This window comes from Hippocampus guttulatus, chromosome 7 (assembly GCF_054856545.1).
Source record: "Hippocampus guttulatus isolate MCC_2025c chromosome 7, RoL_Hgut_1.0, whole genome shotgun sequence".
Lineage (NCBI taxonomy): Eukaryota > Metazoa > Chordata > Actinopteri > Syngnathiformes > Syngnathidae > Hippocampus > Hippocampus guttulatus.
This window is the reverse complement of record NC_141267.1, coordinates 14,623,678-14,646,170: the sequence shown is the minus strand read 5'-3', so window position 1 is coordinate 14,646,170 and position 22,493 is coordinate 14,623,678. Positions and strand designations below refer to the sequence as shown.

The 22,493-nt window shown below is 42.7% G+C and overlaps 1 protein-coding gene and 1 long non-coding RNA gene across 2 annotated transcripts in view; one reads left to right on the top strand and one right to left on the bottom strand.

The window, feature by feature from the left end:
• The first annotated feature begins 559 nt into the window (after positions 1-559).
• On the top strand, positions 560-8,194 carry LOC147202401 (mitochondrial coenzyme A transporter SLC25A42-like). Its single transcript, XM_086116502.1, has 8 exons — positions 560-830; positions 1,122-1,284; positions 4,212-4,323; positions 4,529-4,554; positions 5,569-5,735; positions 5,812-5,928; positions 6,116-6,267; positions 6,764-8,194. The coding sequence occupies exons 2-8, from the start codon at positions 1,198-1,200 to the stop codon at positions 7,087-7,089; spliced, it is 987 nt and encodes a 328-aa protein (XP_085972628.1). The 5' UTR covers positions 560-830; positions 1,122-1,197; the 3' UTR covers positions 7,090-8,194.
• Positions 8,195-13,119: 4,925 nt separating this feature from the next.
• The window catches only part of LOC147202400 (uncharacterized), a 48,273-nt gene continuing 38,899 nt past the window's right edge, over positions 13,120-22,493 (bottom strand). The window contains exon 5 of the long non-coding RNA XR_015101411.1: positions 13,120-19,130. This is a non-coding gene — a long non-coding RNA (uncharacterized LOC147202400). The remainder of the gene's footprint in view (positions 19,131-22,493) is intronic.

Here is a 22,493-nt window from a genome sequence, read left to right as displayed (position 1 = left end):
CCAAATACCAATTCAACGTTGGCCAAAAAAAAATCTAGTTTCTGCTAGAATTAAAAAACAACGACAACTAAAATGCACCAAAAAAAAGCCTACTGGAACATCTGACCTTATTTGCAGTTTATCAGAATAATTTTAAATGGTGACTGGTGCATAACCACTGCCATATAACATCAACTGAATGGTCCACTGAGCATAACCACATCCCAGACAAACCCACATTATTTAAATCGTTTTTTTAACATTCCCTCTTGAAAATAGTTTTTTGATCATTCGACTTTTTCAGAAATTGTTCCACACTTTTGCAACCCTATGTCGAAATGAATTGATAAAAATAGAAACACACTGTATACAAAATACATCAAATTATAATGTAGAATCTACGTTTACATTTTGGCCTGTTTAACTTCGGCTGACATGCTTTCCTTTTTAAAACGCGGAACATTTAAGGGACAAATGGGCTAAGAATTTGGCAACCCACGATTTCGGGAGGTGTCGCGAGAGTTCACTTGTGACCTATTTCGCTTGTGGGTATTGTAGTCCAAAACAGTGGGCAGTGTCGTCCCACTTTCTTGAGGACGCGGAGCGTGCCAGTCAATACCAAATAATCTGGTGCGCAGCAGCAGAGGATCAATGCAGATTGATTTCCTCGCGTGTATCGCCTATAAAAAGGAGCTGGAGAGTTTGACACCAGGCTTTCACAATCATTTCCCTGAGGAAAGGAGTCGGGGATAAAACAACGCGAAAAGGCTTTGGACTTGAGTTGTAGCTGCCGAGAGAAAACAAGACGTCCATGCAGCAATGTTGCCATAACACCTGGGAAGCCCGTTAAGGTATAGTACACAATATTATAGCGTTTAGTCAAAATGCATGATGCACTGGTTACCTAGGGTTTAGATTGGAGGTACGGTCAAACACATGTATTGTTTGTTGTTTGTCATTGACAGAGGACAGTATGTTCCAAGACCCCCCTCACCCCCCCCCCCCCCCCACACTGTTTACGTCCCCCCACTTTGAGTACGATATTGCATTGGCACAGCGACTCGTGATCAATCAAAACAGGAAACACAAAAAAGGGAACATGCTTTGCTGCAGGATATTCCTAAGCAGTGCTTATTTTGCAGAGATCAGATCTACCTAAATTGGTTCCGAATCATGTGTGTGCGTGAGAGTGACCAGCACCACCAGTGAGGGACACTCATGGCCCACCGCGTGCACGACCACCAAAGCCGCCTGCCAGTAGCCCAGGCCACGGTACTGACCCTGCCTCCTTCCAGCCAAGCTAAGGTGTGTCTCCTTTAAAAATTTAGGCCGATGTGTTACATAACAGTTGTTTGATTCACGAGATTACTGTTGCGTGATAGTGTAAGCCTTTCGAGCATTTTTCCCAATATCCTTTATATTAAATCTAAGGACTAAGTAGTAGTATGCTCTTTGTCCTGTAAATCATAACCACAGTGAAAATACTGCGTCTTACTAGTAACTGGGAAGCACTTTAAAATGGTACGTGTGAGCTACGATAGTTAACAGGCTGCAAAAGTGCATCGCATGCCTCAGTTTCAGGCTGTTTCTCATCATGGCGTGAGCGTGTGTGTGCGCGTGTGCGTGCACGAATGCGTGTGTGTGCGTGTGCGTCGGTAAGGGTAGATCCCATGAGGTTAGTTGATCGAAAAGTAGATCTTCGGTCCAAAAAGTTTGGGCACCCCTGCCCTAGATGTTGACTAGTAAGATTTTTTTAATGTCACCAGTAGTACCCATGTATTCCACAGTTTTACCTGAAGAGCTATCTGTCCTACAAGTATGCCAAATTTGTTCTACAAGTGAGGACAAAAAGTTTACTAGTTTAAGGTTGTTGTACTGCCAAACTCTTTGTCCACACTAGTAGGACAGTTCAGGGACACGTACTCTCATTCTAGTAAAATAAGTGTCGTTCTCTCATTATTACCTTCCATGACAGTATGACATTTTTCCACAGGGCAATTTTGGCATAGTAGTCGGACTACATGTTACTCGTGAGGTAAAACTGTGCACTAATTGACAATATTGTGCTGCTATTATTACCAGTGGTATTTTTTAAAATTCTGCCACGATTGTTAACTTCAGGAGTACTAGTAGTGCGCCAATGTCAACTAGCGCACCGTACAAATAGTAGGCACAACAGTCTTTTTCGCAATTACAAAAGAGCATTCAAGTACATGGCCGTTAAAGACCGAAAACATTTTCAAAACGGCTTTTTATACTGGAACCAAGTTGGCATGGAACTCGCTCATTGCACCACTCCTGTCATTATTCACACGACCAAGCCCTCAATTGAAAAAAATAAATAAATAATAATAAAACCTCAGAGCAACTGTCTCCAGCCGCATTTAATCCACAACTGCTCCTAATACATAATCATATTTTTTCATGAAAGACCAATTTACCATCAATTCTCCCCTGGTGGAGGTTTAAAAATAATACAACACGTCCCCCCTTGCTCAGCTCAGTGTTGTTTTTGTGACACCGCCAGAAAGAGCGTACCGCAGTAATCAGTCTTGCCTCGGCTGGCATTTGTGGTTGTAAATAGCAGTAATGTACAAGTCGGTCCAAAACTGGGTCAGGTTACAGGGCCTGTTTGTATTCGCAAGCATTTTTTCCCCCTCCTCATAAGAAGCAGTATATATTGAATGAAACAGTACCAGTCACGCTGTCACCATAATAAAATCTCTATTATCATTATGTTGTAAAGTAACATCTGAACATTCTTTCGTTTCATAGTCCGAAAGTGAAATAGGTTGTGAGCTGAAGGGAAAGCAGGCAAGCAAAATTAGCTTGCACGGTAGCATAGTGGGAGAGTCTGCGTTCAGATCTGTGCCGCTCCATGTCATCTGGCTCCTTCTCACATTTCAGAAACATGCGTGATATGTTCGTTGAAGCCGGAATTGTTGATTTTGATTTTGTTGTTTTGCTTTGGAGTGTTATGGCGAGGCGAGGCAACTTCATTTCCATGAAAGAAATTCTGTTTTGAGCCGTATTTTATTGTCGAATAATTCCATTAGGACCTCTTCATGAAGTCAAGTACAGTATTCACATTTAAGCTTATTTACAATGAGAAGATATTTAAAAGCAAAGGAAACACATAAAAAGGAGCTTTCTGACAGTACTAAAAGACTGTAGAGCACAGATGTCAAGCTCAAGGCCTGGGGGCCGGATCAGGCCCACCACATCATTTTATGTGGCCCGCGAAAGCAAATCAAACATGTCAACTTCCATGATCCTTGCTAAAATCTGTTCTGAAATGTCAAATTGCCATGCGTCATAAATAACGTTGAGATTTTCTTATCCTCTTTACACTCACTTGAACATAATTTCAAAACAGTAGCTGATTTCAAACGTAGTAATCCAATCATAATACAATGTGATGATTAAATATTTATTTGTTTTCACTGTCATAACGGCCCTCCGAGGGAGGACATCACTCCAAAGTGCCCCACAACAAAAATGGGTTTGACGCCTCTGCCGTAAAGTGAAAATGTTTTTTTTTTAATGCCAGAAAGTCTTTATTCACAGGAATGGGGGTGGGAGGAACAAATTTTTCTTTTTTTTATATCATGGATTTAAAAGCATTTATACTTGGGGCTGACTTCACTCCCATTGGCACTTTATCCATTTGCGTGCAGCATAACATCTAAATGCTGATTCACCATGTTCGCTTTGAAACTTGGGCTCCGCTAATCGACCCGAGTCTGCATGGGGGGGGGGGGGGGGGATTCTGTCCGTCCGGATAGCCAGTTGTCACGCTCGCGGAAGCAATTTCAGCATCCAAAATAGCTTCTGGCCTCATTAAGTTGTGAAATGGCGCCGTTTAGCCCTCGTGAGGCCACTCATATCACTCCTGAGTGGCTGTTTATTGGTCTCAGCTGTCCTTGAGGTGTCAGAAAAATAGGCACCTGTCAGCGTGTGCGCGCGCTCACGTGCGCATGTATGGAGTCGAATATCCAAAGTTCACACAATCTGTTGTAATGTTCATTTTTGTTATAGGATACAATATAACAGCCATTCATTTCATTGACCTCATAATGTTGTTGTTGCCTCAGTAGTATTTGAGTGTGGAAAACAAAAAAAAAACATTCAACAATTTCAACAAGCAAGAAGCCTCCAGTTATTTTTACACCTTGCAATATCGCAACAATGGACTATTAATGTGAACATGATCGATGCGTCCTCTCAAACAGGATCTGAGGCCCACCTGGACGGCGTTGGACTCCCTGCTGTGCGGGGCGTTCGCCGGAGCCGTCGCCAAAACCGTCATCGCGCCCCTGGATCGCACTAAGATCATCTTTCAAGGTAAGAGGCGGAAAACATTCTCGAGATCAGGCCATGGAAGGTTGAAACATAAATCATTTATTTACCGCCAGGTTTTCTTTGCTCACTGCAGAATGTTAAGTGTCTGATGTAACTGTTAACTAACCGCTAATCAGCTTAGTAGATGTTTAGCCTACATGGGAGAGAGCTGGTTGTTCTAAACATGTTGTTTTTTTCCATTCCTTAGTGTCCTCAAAGAGGTTCTCGGCTAAGGTGAGTTTCACTTTCATCTGCAAATTTTTTTTATTTTGGCACGCAGTTGTTCAGCACCAAAACGTGATTAAAGTACGTCACATATGAATACACAGTGCAAAAACGATAGCGATGACAAAAATAGCAGTTATACCGTTATAAAAATACCACCTAACCTTCTCACCTTTACAGTTTGTTGTGCCTTGACATGTGATATTGACAGTGCAGAAAACATACAAAAACAAAATGCCTGGTTTGGTCTGTAACTCCTCAAAAAATGGGCGAAAATCTTTCATCATTGTTTCAGTTGTTTTCGAATTCTTAGATTCTCAGTCTGCTTTAATGAAAGATTACATACATCTGGTGATGTTGACTGGTGAGAGGCTGAAATTTAGATCATTTGGACATTTTTAAATTAAACAAGATCGCTAAACAATTAGCAATATAATTATTGATGAATTTAATCAATTATTTGTTGCACTTCTGAATCTGATACAGATAAAATGTCGGGAAAAAATAAAATTACTTTTTATTTTGCAGAGAAAAAGAAAATGGATTGGAAAAAACTGAAAACAAGGGGGGGAAAGAAAAAGCAAAAACAAAAAATATATAGTTTTTTTGTTGTTTTGTTTAAAAATAATGAGCAAAGAAATAAGCAAAGAAAAACTTATTAAAGTCATTTTGGTTATTAAAAGTAAAACTCATTCAAAACATTTTTGTTGCACCCGAGTGAAAAGAAAGGGGGGAAACGTTTTTAAACAATAAATAAATCAAATCAAATGAAAAGTGTCCTCAAAATTAGATGGGGCAAAAAATAAAAAATAAAAATCCAGAAAATGCAATTTTGTTGTTTTTAGATTAAACATTCTAAAATAATAGTAATAATTGTATTCCAGATTTTCCTTACTGGGGCTTTGGAGCCATTCAAAATGAACTCTTGGGTCTGTCTCACTATTGGGTATTAGTACAATGAGACATCTCTCGCTATTCTACGCCAACCGCCCCCCCCCCACCCCCTGTAATGCGCCCAAACAGGAGGCATTCAGGCTCATCTATTGCTCGTACGTGAAAGATGGGCTGCTCAGCCTGTGGAGGGGCAACTCGGCCACCATGGTGAGGGTCATGCCATATGCTGCTATCCAGTTCTCCTCCCACGAACAGTACAAAAAGGTGCTCGGGGGCCACTACGGCTGTCAGGGAAAGTAAGTTCCACCCCAATGACGTTCACAATAATTTGTTTTATATTTGTCACTGCAACACTGCTTTGCTTTGTTTCAGAACTCTTCCGCCATTCCCGCGCTTCCTGGCCGGCTCAATGGCTGGGACCACCGCTGCCATGCTGACATACCCGTTGGACATGGTGCGGGCCCGCATGGCTGTTACGGCCAAAGAAATGTAAGGGTTTATCGTGTGGATTTTGGCTAATGTTGCTCCATGAGTCGTGACTTAATATCTTTTGGTCTCTTATCGATATCCCCACCCCAACATAATCGAAAGAGAAATAAAATGTTGCTGACTCAGCTTTTGTACTGTAAGATGAAATCAGTCTGGATTGAAAATCTGTCTCATTTGATTTTGACAGGTACTGCAATATCATGCACGTCTTTGTGCGTATTTCCCAAGAGGAAGGTTTTAAGACCCTCTACAGAGGCTTTACACCTACAATTCTGGGTGTCATCCCCTACGCTGGCATCACATTCTTCACTTATGAGACCCTCAAGAAACTTCACACAGGTACCTAGAAATATTGGGACGCCTGGTCCTTTACGTCTTCCTTTCATATATCATCCCTACAGCAGAGTTACCTAAATTTGTTCACCGAGTTTCACATACAGAAAAATTAAAGAAGCAAAGGCCACAAAAAAAATAGTAAGAGATTAAGAATAAAAAGCACTCAACAACAACATGCTGTTGTAATATATATCAGAATCATGATTAAGTCATTTTATGGTGGCTTCTGGTGTATGCGCCTGGGCCAACAGGGGGCAGTTTAATATATGCATCGATAGAAACAAAGAAGACAGTCTCAACTGCCAAGTAAGTCTCAGGAATATTAGTTGTTTTTTGCAGAGGATAAAGAATATATGTCTGGGAATATTGTTTATATTCCCAGACATTTATAATATTATCTCTATTTTCATGTATGGAGTTCCAGAAGGTATCCTCTGTGATGAATGGAAGTTCACCGCACCCTGTTCACCCAACCATCTTTTCTTTCCGCTTCTTCTAGAAAAGACAAAACGAGCTCAGCCGTACACAGTGGAGCGCTTGGCTTTCGGCGCGTGCGCGGGTCTGATTGGACAGTCGGCATCGTACCCTCTGGATGTGGTCCGTCGGCGCATGCAGACGGCCGGCGTCACCGGCTCCGCCTACAACACTATTTTGGGCACCATGCGCGAAATCGTGCGCCACGAGGGCGTCGTGCGCGGACTCTACAAAGGCCTGAGCATGAACTGGCTCAAGGGGCCTGTCGCCGTGGGCATCAGCTTCACCACCTTCGATATCACGCACAGCCTGCTCCTCAAAGTGCACCAGATGAGCTTCTTCACCCACTGACTGGCACAGTTTGGACCAATGGAGCTCAAAAGCAGACTTAAAAAAAAATAATGACCGAAGAAAATAATGACTATTAAGCACAAACCTGTTCTATGTTTGCACTACTGGATATTTTTTCAAGATAATCTGAAGACTGCCTCGGTTAGCTTTGATTACAATACAGATTTACATGGGTTGTGACCATACTTTGGAATGATTTGTCCTATGGCTGCACAATTTTGAAAAATAATCGAATTGCATTTCACCGCCTCCTTTAAGAATACAATTGCGATTTAAAACAGTTATTTCATCAAGGTCCACTTCCCATGTATTTTATTTTTTTTTTACAAAAAAACAGCAAGAAATTAATCTGCATTACTGGTACTATAAACATTAATATCAGATTTGTTATACCTGTACATAAATGTTTTGGTCTACGAATTAGCCTTACGCTAAAATAAAAAATGAACCATGAACGCATTTGAAAAAGTTTATATACTTCAACTCAAGTTTTTAACTCACCAAGCACTTTCACTTATGGTCTTTTCAGCATTCAAGAACAAGTTATACCAACTTCTTTGTCATTTCAACTTTTCATATTTCATGTAACAATGGCATGTAAATAAGTTGACTGTGCTGCTTAAGCACTGAATTTATGAGACCATGACTGAGAAGTGGGATTTTTTTTCCCCAAATTGCAGCCTTAGAATTATTCAACCCCGCTTTGTACCTTAGTGTATGTTTTCATATGATGGATGTCCCTTTCAAGCACTACCATGGTGATTTTGCCTATAATCATGAGTTGAGCGCTAATAGCTTTTATGAACACCAACAAATGCATTTGTGGTTCAGATGTGCAGAATGTATTAAAGAATGTACATGCTTTAATTGGACAATATGAGAAGGAAATCCACATATCGATATTCTAAGTAAAAAGATGTTTATTATTGGTACACCTAATTTAGTCCTTCAATTGATTTATATTTTGCAATTCAAAGTGTGAATGAAACGCATTTTCTGTCATCAAACGCAGCAATGTCTCATTTGTCCACATGAGGGCGCCCTGCAACAAATAATCATACTAAATGCGCAGAGTCTGACAGTGAAATAAAAACCTGGTTGCACATTTATGTCATGTTCATTTCTGTTTTACGTCAATATCAAATATTTTATAACCTTTAATTCAATGCGACAGTTCATACATGTTTTGATTTATTTTAATAATTCCGGGGGGGTTTTCGGTACTGTATTTTACAAAATAAATCTGTATGATTACCTGTGTTAAATAAGATATGACTGTTAAGGGTCCTCGATTTACGACGGTATCGACATTCGGCATTCCAAAATTGTCACGCGGCAGAAGAACAAAACCCAATTACAGTTTTGAGTGCGACTGTGTGTGAGTGTGTGTTTGTATACTAGATTTTCTCCTTTAGGTGGCAGCATTGAAATACGCGAACGTGGAGTTGGGGGAGTGGGGTATGGGGGGTGGGGGTGTTAGTCACACCACCACATGACCCGAACTTGACATCCCCGCCCCACACACGGTTTTAACTTCCATATTAAGACTTGTAAAAAGTTCCTTGTCAGCACTGCCCAATGGTTTGAAAACGTTTTTTTTTAAAATATCGATTTAACAAAGGGCAAAAATAAGATAACTGTGGACACTGAATTACTTCACATTATAAATATGATTATATTTCATTTTAATTTAAATTCGTTTAATCCTTACTTCTTAATTCAGATTTGGTCTATGATGCATACATACGAGTTTCCATAACTGTGAACGAACTAGAAACCCATCTGGACGAAGCATTATTGTGCCAGTGTCAGTTAAGAACGTAAATGCCTCGTTCATCCTCTGAAAGGAATTCACCTACTGTATATCCTCCATTTCATGTTCATCTCTATTTTACAAGTGCTGAGCAGTAAGAAGGATGGATGGATGGATGGATGAAGGGAGCGATCCTGTCCTCCATCTCTCATCCCCCTTGCCTCTGACCTTGACTATGAATTATGGGATGTCCTGCCAACAGACAGGGCGCATAGGCCTGGTATTGCAACAATCGAGACAATACCACCAGGTTGATGCAACCGTGGTCATGGGGCGGGTGATTGAGTGAGAGGAGGAGGGAGGGATAGAAAGATGCTTCTTGAAGGCGCCGTTGCCATAGGTAACCTGCACCCGTGCCAAGAAGAAGGGGTGCCTGACCATTTGCATGTACTCAAATGTGGCATGAATAATTCACTTTGGAGCCCATCGGCCCCCCCCCGCATGGCGGACAATAGCTGTTCACACATACACAAAATCGAAAAGAAATGTGACGGCAGGACAATAAAAGCATGCCGAGATGTGAGTGATTGGGATGCATGCGGCATCATATTTCACATGGTGAGTTCTACTGTCTCGCTCTGAATGACCTCAATCACAATGGACGCCGCATCGACGGGCTGTGTGGATTCCAGAAGAACACCCCATTTGTGCACGCTTTCTTTCAAAAAAAGAAATAAAAATAGGGAACCCTTGCGCTGTTTAAATGTTTATTTTATTTTTTGGAGCAATTATTTATAACACATACAATGAACCCAATTCAATAGAATGTAAAAAAAATGAAACAGATTTTCCTACATTTTGGCTTCAAATCAGTGGCTATTGTTCTGCTCCTTTTTGTGTGCATGCTTTGGTCTGCTAGGGCCAGTATATTCCATCCATCCATTTGCTACTCCGCTTATTCACACGAGGGTTGCGGGTGTGCTGGAGCCTATCCCAGCTTTTTTCGAGCGGCGGACACCCTGAACCGGTTGCCAGCCAATCACAGGGCGCACATGGACGAACAGCCATTTCGCTCACAATCACACACACGCACAATTTTGATTTTTCAATCAGCCTGCCATGCATATTCTTGGAATGCGGGAGGAAACAGGAGTACCCGGAAAACCCCCCACACAGGCATCAGGAGGAAATGCAAACTCCACACAGGAAGGCCGGGGCCGGAATCGAACCCTGCACCTCTGCAGTGTGAGGCAGACTTGCGAACCAGTGGTCACTGTGCCGCCAGTATAATACAGACAAACCAATATAGTGTCTTGAGATGGTCTCAGTTCCTCATTAAGCTATTAGTCATTCCTGGCAGAGGATAAAGAATCTGACCATGTGCGTATCTTTATATCCCCTGTCTACATGTGTTATGCAACATCTGTGTTCAAATATCTCGTTCTTAAAAGGGTTATAACAACAACACTGGGTCACGTGTATCTCAAGGCAACACTGTCTCATATGTCATCGCCTCCCAAGCATATCTAATACTCCAAACATTTGAGAAAAAGCTCTCGGCATGGTGCGGTCCAGCTTGGAACGCAACAGCTTGCGTGATAAACATGATTAACGTGCGGGCTGTGGCAGCTAGCAACGGCTGTGCTGATGTATTGGATGAGAGTGTAAATATTAAAGCATGTGTGTACGTGCGCGCATGTCCCACGTGCCAACCAGCCCTGGACGGCATCCAGTCGCAGTCATTTTGATGGGCGACTCAGGACTGGAGCCACTCCGCACTAGACAGCGCTCATAAATCCAGCGGACATTCGAACACCTTGAGAGGAATTTTATACAACATAAACTGTCCAGTAAAGGCCTCTTCTGTAAAGTCCCCTTTATGGTTGCAAAAATATGCTTCAAAAGCCAACTTTGAAACACCAGTTCTAATTAAAACACTCTTTTTTTTTTAAAACCAAAGTCTTTGTGTAAAACACGGTTTTGAAAGTGTAACTAATTAAAAACGCTACTTTGAACCCCCAACAGTATCTTAAAACCCTAACTGTAGTTGAAAACCCTAATCTTATTTTAAAACCCGAATTAAAAAACATTAACCTCAAGGTCAAGATCATCTTTATTGTCAAATATGCTTATGCATGACATGCAGCGTAGATGAAATTTCTTCCTCTCAATCCTCAGTGCAAACCTCAATTTAAAACCCAACTTTGAAACCCAAGCCCTTGTTTAAAACCGTATTTTGAAACCCCAACTTGTTTTTAAAAACCTACCATTAGTTAAAAAAACTCGCACTGGTTTAAAACTAATTTGAAACCTTAAGCCTGATTTAAAACCCTTCTTAGAAACCCTCACACCCGTTTCAAAACCTGATTTGAAGCACTAACACTATTTTAAGACGTTACATTGAACCCCTAATTCTAGTTCAAACCCCTACTTTGAAACCCTAACCTTAGTTTAAAATCATACTTTGGCACCGTAGCCCTAGTTTAAAACCTCATATTGACCGCTCAGATTTTTTTTTTAACCTTACTATGAAATCCTAACCCTAGTTTACAACCCAAATTTGAGACCCTCTGTCTTGTTTAAAACCCTAATCGGAGTTTAAAAAATATTTTAACAATGTCGGACATGACATTTGCCCTGGATGATGTCGCAACCCATCCCCTTGCGCAAACTGGGATCCCCCATGGACAATGGTGTCCTACGCACTATGCGGACTCAGCTTTTATAATCGGGAGAGGCGGCCCTGGTTGCATTCCTCATCCATTACCCTCACCGCCGTTAATTAATCGTTACCCTACTTTGAAACCCAAACACTAGTTAGAAGTGTAGTGGCTCAATGTATGCATGCTAAAGTGCTGCGGGGACACCCCCGACCCCTCCTCCTCCTGTGTGCTATAGCTCAGTCTTGTTAATTTTACAAGATCCAGCACATATGGCCACTTATGGCTTTGGCAGAGCTGTTAAAAGCTGCGAGGTCAGTGCATTACTGAGCTGCTTCCATTAGAGGGAGTGTGCACGCCGGCCCGGACCGCACTCAATCAAATTCTTTCTGCAATGGCAGCTATGCTCCATCGAGGTGGAGGGGGGAACTCGAGTCACGTGACTTTACTCTCGTCAGACTAGAAGTGCCAATATTTAGAACTTGCTGTGACTGTGGATGAGTACTCGTCACTTTGGGTCCGATACTATTGAAGGACGGTTCGTATTAAAGTGGAACCGATTCAGTGGGATTGCGATTCGATTTAAAATGGGAATTTGGGAGTTTGAGAGGCAATGATGATGAGGCAATGAGTTTTTTGTTCTCATTTTAACAATAACAATGACCTTGTCAGTACTATGTACGCGGACATGTTTTATATATCCATTAATCAAGTGTTTTCCAACCTTTTTTGAGCCAAGGCACACTTCTTTCATTGAAAAAAAATCTCGCGGCACACCACTAGCTGAAAATGTGAAAAAAAACCCACCCATTTTAACAATTAACATGTTTTATCGTTACCCTAACCGTTTTTAACATTGAATAATGATGTTATAACAGCTTGAATTGGTATCAAACGGACACAAAGAAAAAAGTATTTTATAATCTTTCATATTTATTGTTTCACTGTCGTCCTGCATTCATGCGGGACAAATTCGCTTGTCTCGAGTGGTCGAAACACAAGGCAATTTGCTAGCTGTTGCTGCTCTCTAGTGGTATGAGAGGGTACTACACGATTACTTTCTGGGCGATCGACCGCACAGGCATACAAATTGGATATTTTCCCGCGGCACACCTGACAATGGCACACTGGTGTGCCGCGGCACAGGCTTAGAAAAACATTGCATTAATCCATCCATTTTCTAATTCACTTACCCTCACGAGGATCGCGGGCGTGTTGGAGCCCGTCCCATTTTACTTCGGGCAGCAGGCGGGGTGGGGGGGCGCATCCTGAACTGGTTGCCAGCCGATCGCAGCGCACACAGAGACGAATGACTATTTTTGCTCACAATCATGCCAAAGGGACAATTCAGACCAAGGGTAGAGGGAACTCCAGTTGCTCGCGAGTTATGCCCTTCCTTTTTTAGATCCTGCCCGACTCCATCACGACACACCTGATTCAAATGATCAGCTCGTCAGCAGGCTCTGGAGAGGCCTGAAACAATCATGAACAATTGAATCAGGTGTGATTCTCGTACGCCCTGGATGTTCACGATCATTCGGTGGCTGTTAGGTATGACAGCAGCTCTCTCATGTTCAAGAGATTTTTATTTTTATTTTTTTTTATACATTTGGGGGCTTAGTGTGAACGTTCAAAAACAGTGGCATCTGCTATTTGCGGGGCTGGCCTGTAAATATTGCAGCAAATCAAATAGCAAATCAGAATATAATTCACAGTCATTGACATGCGTCTTGGAGTGTTAAGAGAAGCGCTATACATTTGATTCATTATTATACCTTCAAATAGTACAGTTGGTTGAGTTCCCCCAAACCAAACTGTGGAGCAAGATCACAAAAATACCTTTTCATTAGTAATCAGCTACTAAGGAGCACAAATTCAAGCAGTTTTGTATTTCTCAGGCACCATTCTGAGAACTAATTAAGAGCAAAAGCATGAGAAACTGTTTGCAAAAACAAAACATCGTTTTCACTGAGGTAATTTATCTTCAAAAATGTAGCGTGTGAACTGAACTGTTTTTGGGTTTTGATTTTTTTGTTATAACAAAGTCGCTCATAAACCAAGGATCCGACGTATGTCTGTTCACCATTTTGGCATTTGAAAAAAAACCATTCTTGTCACGTGCGGAGCAGGTTCGAACCTGATGAGAGGTGCACACCGGCGGCAAGCGCCACCTTCAAGAAGAGGAATGAAGGAAGTAGCGTGGCTAATTTACCATGAAGGCAAAGACAGAATTCGAAATTGGTGGAAACGTGTCGTAGAAAATTGTTTTTCACCGTCAAGGTGACAGGAAGTTGGGATGTGTTCATCTTGTACCCTTCTTTTCCCACCGAAATCAACTCCAGCCAGCGTTTTCGACCTATTGGTGGTTTCTGTGACAATGTGACTCGCAAACAGACTCACGGGGGTCATTCATAAACATGCATGTGCGTTTCCTTACCCCCCAAAAAAGAGAAAAGAAAAGCTGAGGTGTGGATGGATGGAAGGCCACGGCGCGTTTTGCATGAGAATAGCTTGGGGTCCTGTGAACCTTCTGCTCCCTGTGCACACATTCAATGGCGGCGCCGCGGTCAGCGTGACAAAGTGGGCTCCGGGTTGTCCGACGCACAAAGTCCACCCGCCGTCTGCCCCACCCGCCCACGGCCACGGTCAGTCCGCTTGCTCCCTCTGTGTGTACACACACACACACACACTGGGCCGAGGCAATATTCTATGAGGCGTCTGGGGAGGGCGGCCAAGTTCAGGGGAGGCGAGGGGACGACTGAACTGAGCGAGGGTGAACTTATTTAGGCCATTTTTCCTTCAGCGGATTCATTGAATGTTGCGCTCTCACCGCAACAGCGAGCGCAATTCTTTCTCAAAACAGTCCGGTTCACAAGAGTCTTTGTTGGTTGCTAGGATTTTGACTGCGGCCAAGGACAACTATCCATTCATTTTCTGGTGCGCTTGTTCTCATTTGAGTCATGGTGTCTGATGCCTAACAAAGGTTCACACTCACATTCACATCTATGGACAATTTAGAGCAGCGATTCTCAAACGGTGGGTCGGGACCCAAAAGTGGGTCGCTGATCCATTTTGGGTGGTCCTGGGACAGCTAGTAAAAAAAAAAAAAGACTTGTATTCTTACTTTGTTTTTACTCTGCTACAGTACAGAGGCGTAACAAGTTCCCACATGGAACATACTGCAACACCGGTCAACAAATCCTGGCTCAATTTTCTACTCAGAGATGCAAGTAAACGTTTCGAGATTGATTTTTTTTTTTTTTTTTTTTTTGCTGATTCAGAATCTGCCCATTTTTTTCAGATTTCTAGTTGTTTAAAATAAGGGCTAGGTTGAGCAACAGGTGGTATTTTTTCTGAATTATCATCGCGATAAATTACAATACAAGGTAAAATCCATATTGGACAGTTTTAAAGGACAAACTTAAAAACAACAAAAGAAAATAGATCAAACACCTGATGTACTATAAAAAAAAAGTAAAGACTTTTTTTTAAATCAGCGAGGAAAAATTCATTTTGGCACATGTAACGCCATCTCTAATTCATCGTTGATGTTGACCAGCGTAATTAGGTAAGCAACAGGAAGTGTATCTGCCTCGCGCTAATTTGCTCCTTAAACATATGCAGTGCAGCTCAGCCTCTAGCTAGCATGAGCAATACGCTTTTGGCGGAACATCAAACTAAAATGTAGACAGCTTTTGCAAGTCTAATATACTTCGCATGTATTGTCAGAGGCTATTTTGAAACGAATAGGTGTGAATGCAACTGCGACTGATCGTTTTGTCTAGATGTGGCCTACAAATGACTGTCCACCATTCCAAAGTCCTCACAAGGTACCCATCTCTCACCTTGTGTCAGCTGGGAGCCATGAGTTGACACTATAGAAGAAAAAAAAGGATCCATTTATATTTAAGATTTCTGAAAACAAGTGCAATTCAATTTTAATCATGTTTTGGGTAAAAAAAAAAGTAAGAAAAATACTAATCTAATGTCACATGAAAAAAAAAAAACACTGTACAGGTTAAATTTTACTTTTCACCCTTTCATGCACCCTGTAGCCTGAAAGCCATCCACTGTCGTCAAGATCTTAGACTTCTCTAAATATTAATTGTAACATTAACATAGTCATCCTAAAAAAATGTTCATTGTTGTGGTCATTATTCACTTTGTGAAACTCAGCCGAGGGAATGACCAAAATTGGCGCCTTATTTCAAAATGTCAGTTAAAATTGGCAGTTGCATTTTTTTTGGTGTGTGTGCGTGTGTGTGTGTGTGTGTGCGCTTTGTCTCCTTTTTGTTATGATTACCCACTCAGTCAATGTAAAACATCGTGAATATCGAATGTACTTATTTTGACAAATCATCTGCATTGCGTTGTTTTAGCACGAGTGCAAAATTTCAACACTTGTCCACAGGTAGATAAAATACAAGAAGGTAAATAAAATACAAGGAGGTTGATCCGACAGGCGTCACCAAAGTTCCGTTTTCTTAAACAAACTGTATTTTTCAAAGTAGAAATATAGCAACACAGCTTTGCTTTGTAGTCACACCTCCATGTAAATAACCCTGTTTGTGCATTTTACGGCTTTGTGCTCCGCCGTCCCCTGTCGTTAAAGGCCTTTTGTGGAGCAAACTGCCCAGCATGTTAACAACATAAACAAACAGTGGAGGGGCAATTAGATGACAAAGGACACCCCCACCCCTCTGGCGCATGCCAGCAAGAGTAAATAAAGCCAGTTAGTGAAGCAGTTGTTTCTTCAGTTGTCTTGAATGTTTCTGAAGGTCCAAAGACTTCCTCTAACGTTTTATTCATTTTTAGACGAGAAGGTCAGGCGGCGCACGCTTGCCCAGCCATGCTTTGGCGAGGCCGTCACTCTCAACACGAGTCGCACGCAAACGTCATGTGACATGATCCGTAACTCCATCTAGAGGTGTTACGCTATCATTCCCACCATTTAAAGAGCTTTTCCACCTCCCCGATGACCTCGGCTTCGCCTCGCCGGACACCCAAAATGACCTGATGGCCACTATACTCCAACTGCGTGCGTGTGTGTGTGTGTGCGCACTTTGCGCAGAGGTCATTCCAGCATTTTCCAGAGTGTCTGTGGAGTGTGAGGGAATCCAGCATGGCCAGTGAGCATGTATATCAGGCCATCTCACGGCTGGCTGCAGGCACCCCGGGTGGCCCGCCGTGGTCGATACCGCACTGGTGACTGGACACGCAGAATGGGATAATCTCCTACTTTCTTTCACACACACACACACACACACACTCCATTGTACCGGCACGGCAACAGAGGCCTGCCCGGCTCTCCTTCTAGGCCAGCGCCAGCCTAAGGGCTGGCCGAGGCCTGCGGTTCCACAGTGAGGACACGGTCTGTTTACATGCACGGTTTGGACTATTATACCCTCTCTAGCCTCTTATTTCTCTTTTCCACTGCACAGAACCTACTCTACTTGGATTGGTTTTCCATCCATCTACAGTATTTTATGTAGTAGTGCTTACCAACATTACTTTAGCTAAGGCATGTTTTAGGAGCATTTTAATGACTGTCTACATGTGTTACTGCATCGCTTGTGATCAAATCCCGGTTGCTGAAAGTGTTACATTGATGCTAGTTTTGTTAACCTGTCCATGGCTTTTGCATTATGCGTTAGCATTAGGCTAGCTGACTTTCGTAAAGCTAAGTGCTTGTTTACAATACATCTTTGTTCGTCTAAAAATAATTGTGTCAAAAATAACCCAAAACGGGTCAAACAGGACCCATGTAATATTCACTCTGAGTACTGACCAATGCTTACACCTCTAGCACTTTGCATCTATAAAATTTCATTGAACAAAATGCCAAAAGATTGTGAACAAAAGCCTTTCTTTTTGATGCAGATGATGATTTTCAGGGAGGATTCACTTGATTTCTTCCCCAGATTTTTAAAAAGTATCGGTTGGCCGGTATCGGTAGCGTCTGTGACGAACACCTTGAATCAATGCAAGCATCGGTACTCCATCCATCCATCCATTTTCCGAAGCGCTTAATCCTCACTAGGGTCGCGGGGGGTGCTGGAGCCTATCCCAGCTGTCTTCGGGCAGTAGGCGGGGGCACCCTGAAGCGGTTGCCACCCAATCGCAGGGCACACAGAGACGAACAGCCATGCGCGCTCACACTCACACCGAGGGACAATTTTAGTGTGTTCAATCAGCCTGCCATGCATGTTTTTGGAACGTGGGAGGAAACCGGAGCACCTGGAGAAAACCCACGCAGGCCCGGGGAGAACATGCAAACTCCACAAAGGGAGGCCGGAGCTGGAATTGAACCCGGTACCTCTGCACTGTGAAGTCGACGTGCTAACCACTGGACTACCGGGCCGCAGCATCGGTACTCACCATCCTTAATTTGTTCTTTCAACCACAACTGGGAATGGCAATAAACAGCTTGAAATCTACACTTGGCCTTTAAAAAAAAAGTTCACTGTCGCGCCCCACTCCCAACGTGTGTGTGTGTGTGTGTGTGTGTGTGTGTGTGTGTGTGTGTGTGTGTGTGTGTGTGTGGTTTTGAATAAAAGGTTTCATTCAACATCGTCAACTCGCTTCATCACTCCTGCTGCTCGGCCACAAAGACGTCTAATTGACACCACAGATTTGGGCCAGTGGCTTGAACGGTTCCCCTTCCAATCCTTCAGTCGCTGCTCAAGTCATGGCGCACAATGGGGCGTCCGTGGCTTTGTGTGCAGGCACGTAAACAGCACCCTGCTATGAACGACCATAATGGCATCCGTTTACTGGCAGTTGGGGTGTTTTCATAAACGTTTTGGAAAAGTAGAGGAAAATGCAAAATATTTCACTTTTAGGGTTGTACTGCCATGCCAGCACACTTACAAAATAAAATATTGTACAACAAAAGCAAAGGCTTTTTTTAAAACACATTTATTGGAAATCACATCAGGACAATATCGGTAACATTGCTGTGTTCTTATCGTATGGACATCAATGCAAAGGAGACACTGGTCAAAATTGAATGACTAAAAATCTATTTTTATTGTTTAAACCCTCGTTGATCTTGACTTAATGTAAAATATACATATATAATTAATGAATATCATTAATTTTTTTATTTAAAAAAATAATTAATTTCTTGGTTTTATGAAGAGCAAAAATGTATCACAATATCCCCCAATAACTAGATTTATTAGAATAACAATTGAAAAAATGTGTTTCTGAACAAAACAAATACATCTCATGACTCCATGAATTTAAAAAAAAACATTTTTTTAAATTATAGTAACTTATCTGTGCTGTGTTTGTGTGTGTTTGTATGTTACACATACAGCACATTTGACAATAAAGTTGGATCCAATCCAATCCAAAATTAATTATTGTTTTTAGGTAAGACAATTTGGCAAGACATGCTTTTAATTAGGCATATTCATAACTTAACAAAAATGAAAAAGTGTGACTGATTTCTGATTATAGTTGCACTTCTAAACCTTTTAAGACTCCTCAAAATACATTTTAGAAGCTTCTTCAATTGACCTGCTCACATGACGACAAATTAATAAAAAGCACGCACTTTGTTGCATGTGTTCCTGTACTTGATTGCAGCTTCACATCATCGTGGCGACAAAGAGTGGCTTCATCTGTGGAGAAAAAAATAAAAATGGAAGACAAGTTAAAATCAGTGTGTGGTCACTATAATTACGTTGAGGAATAAAAGCAAATGCGGCTTGTTGCAAACAAACAACGGAAGGGGGTGGTGGAGGGGGGGTCATCTTTGGCATATGTCCATGTAAATGTGTGTGTGTATATTCACTTGTGCGTCTATCAGCTGTCTGCATCAATGGCGTGTGCGTGCGTGTGTGTGTGTGTGTGTGTGTGTGTGTGTGTGCGTGTGTGACCCGCAACCCCTTCACCCTCCACTACCCCAGCCGGCACTGGTAGACAGTGATGGGTCAGGGGTCAAGACAGAGTCTGTCTGGGTTTACTAGCTGACCCTAACGCCTGCAGCATCAAAACACACGCACATAGACAAGTAAGGGGGTGGTGTGTTTGCCACCTCACCAGACTAATATCACCTTTGGGATTAGGCTCCAGACAGAAATACACTGACCCCACACCCCCTCCGCCACCCTTAAACACACACACACACGCACACGCGCACACGTCGGATGTGCTTGCTCATAAAAACAGCCGGCACGACGCTGAGTCTTTGAGGAGCATCTAATTATATTTTAGGGGAGCAGAGGGACCGTCACCATGATGAGAAAGGAAGCTAGCTGCTAAGCGTGCTACGCAGCGCACGCACCGCTAAAGACAAAACATCAGTGGCCATCGACAGTAAACTGGGAGCAAGCACGCTTTGCATCTTATCTATGGAACTGTGCGAGCAAGAAAGGTGCTGAGGAAGCACGTTTTAAGAAGTATTGTGGCTTTTCTGCTTTTGCGGCTGGGATGAAACATATTCCCCATGATAAATTGGGGTTGACTATAATCCAAGCTGTGATCAATTTACAGCGAGCAGGATCAAACAAATTCCGTGTTGGAAGATGCTTCGGATGGAAAGTCAAATCCAAGAAGTGTAAGACTGCTGAATCCCAGCTCAGGAATAAGAGGTCAAACACCAGAGGAACAGACTATGGGGAGTGGGGGCGCAGGGCGGGGGGGGGGGGGGGGGGCTCCCCTAAATAAGCCTGAGTGTTAAACCTGATAATCCGCCTGCATTATTACAACATCTGTGAGGTCTACTGCGGCTCTGATGTTGATTAGCGAGACAGATGTAAACAATATCCAGGCTGAATAGGAGGAGGAGAGAAGCGGGACGACTGGAGACGGAGAGCCAAAGCGGGGAATATAAAGGAGGCCGCCCGAGAGGGAGCCGGAGATTTAGAGGTAAAAAGTGAGGAGACGCCGCAGAGGAAATGGGCGTAACGTGCATGATTTGAGGAGAGGAGATCCTTTGGGGTCGGGGGAGAGGGGGCAGGGGATGGGGGTCTTCGGAGCAGCAGATTGGGAGACGGCACACAAGGGAGGTTGGTTAGCTGACTGTAATTTATGCAGAGACGATGCTGACGAGTGGAGGGCGTCTGGTGGGACCCCCTCAATGGGTCTGAGAAGTGAGGGGTGCAGCTTTTTTGGGGGGAAGCAGTGAGGACCTTGGAGGGATCTCAACATGCCATTCAGGCTACGCTTCCCACCTAATGTCCTATTGAGGTCCGGGTACAAGGTCTGAGGAAGGCCCACAACCAAAGCAAACTTGTCCAGCAGTGTAGTCAGACTGTCTAGTAGATCCTCTGAACTGTCTGACTCTCTGCGCCACCGATCCCAGTTGTAATTGTGCCACAGCCCGAAAACGTGAGGAAAAAGGCACATGAAATAAACTCACCGGACAAATCATTAGGCACACCTCGAAAAAATCTCATAGCCCCCTCATGAAGGTAATTATGGTCGTTTTCTGTATGCGGTGCAGTGACACGCTAGTGCAAATCAAATCCGCAGCAACAAACATATTACGAACCCTTTCGGGGACAGCGGGTACTTCACTGGACAGACCATCATGTTATCAGGTTACATGTTATTATTATTGGTGCGCGAAAGGGTTCATTAAATCAACCAATCACATAAATGCCAGTCACAACTCAGTCTCAAGTCATAACCTTCAAGTCTTAAGCAAGTCCCAAATCACTGTGGAAAAAAAAAAAAAATCAAGTAAGTCAAGTAGAGTCGCTTAGGCACCAAGTCCAACATCAACTCAAGTCTTTGGCAAACAAATTAATTCCGTGACATATTCCGCTCGCTACGAGTACTTTTCTCTACATTTATGATTGCCCGCGTGAGCCGTTTCGGTTTGTCACAGAGACTTGTGTCACATGACTCTGTTTTAGTAATCCATCGGAACTGCTGTTTAGGTTTTAGCCGACAGGAACTCCATTTGAAACTCAAGAAACATACTGGAGACTTTTTCTCAGTCTGCGCTTGCAAAATACGATGTGGAATAAAACGAGCAGGTCAACCACAGCATGGAAGAGCAAATTTCGATTTTGCGCCGTTAAGAGGAGCAGGGAGAAAGAAAGCACAGACGCTGAAGATGTAAATTGGCAGAACTCAAAACGGTTTTAGTAGTTACAGAAAAGTCAATATTGTTGATAAGTGTGAGTGCATCCACCCGCCCAAGTTCAATATAACACAATTATGTAATGACTCGCCTGTTACACATGCGCAAAGACGGTTGATGCAAGACCGTTTGCTGTGGCTGATTCGGCTTTTGTTGATGTTGATTTCATATTTTTAAAAAACATGTTTGAAAGTCAGATTCTTTCTGACGTTATGCCCAATGTGTGGCCTGCCATGAGAAGTTTGCACACCGTACACACAGAGTACTCTATGGTTGGGTGCGCTTGATGCAGTCAGACAGTTTAATAGCGGCCCTAACAGTACGCATTCCGACGAGCGTGCAGACGTCCACACGCACACAAACAGCGTATGCGACACATACGCTGTGTGATTTAAGGTGCGGCGCCGTGTGTAAAAAAAAAAAAGACCCAAGGAGGTTGAAAATGGAAGGCGCGACCCCGGTGTGACACTTGAAAGTGAAAAATAACGCCACTGTCAATAACGTAAAGGCGGTGTGGAGGTACGAAACAACAAGCTAAATGTCAGTTTTGAGGCCTAAGTGGTAAGAGAAAGGATTTGAGAGAAGCAGATCGTTTGTGTCGTTTATTATGTGGCAACCGTGTCTACTCCTAACTGCAAAGGTAGGCCTCATAAAGTATTTTTCCCCCAAATTTTTGGTACCGGTAATTAAAAAACACACTCTGTAATGTGGATAGGTTTTAAAAGTAGTGTCGTGAGGCAAGCAGCATGGTGAACTAGTGGTTAGCCTGGCGGCCTGATAGTTCTGAGATCCTGGATTTGAACCTTCCTCCGGCATATTAATTAAACATAAGACAGTCATAAAAGATATACTTGATATTTAGCATATTTCGTTTTTGTCTTTTTTTTTTTTT

Coding starts and splice junctions, on each gene's coding strand:
- LOC147202401 (XM_086116502.1), top strand. CDS start 1,198: ATGGCCCACCGCGTGCACGACCACCAAAGCCGCCTGCCAGTAGCCCAG. Junction 4,555..5,568: donor CAAAGAGGTTCTCGGCTAAG/GTGAGTTTCACT, acceptor GCGCCCAAACAG/GAGGCATTCAGGCTCATCTA. Junction 5,736..5,811: donor CACTACGGCTGTCAGGGAAA/GTAAGTTCCACC, acceptor GCTTTGTTTCAG/AACTCTTCCGCCATTCCCGC.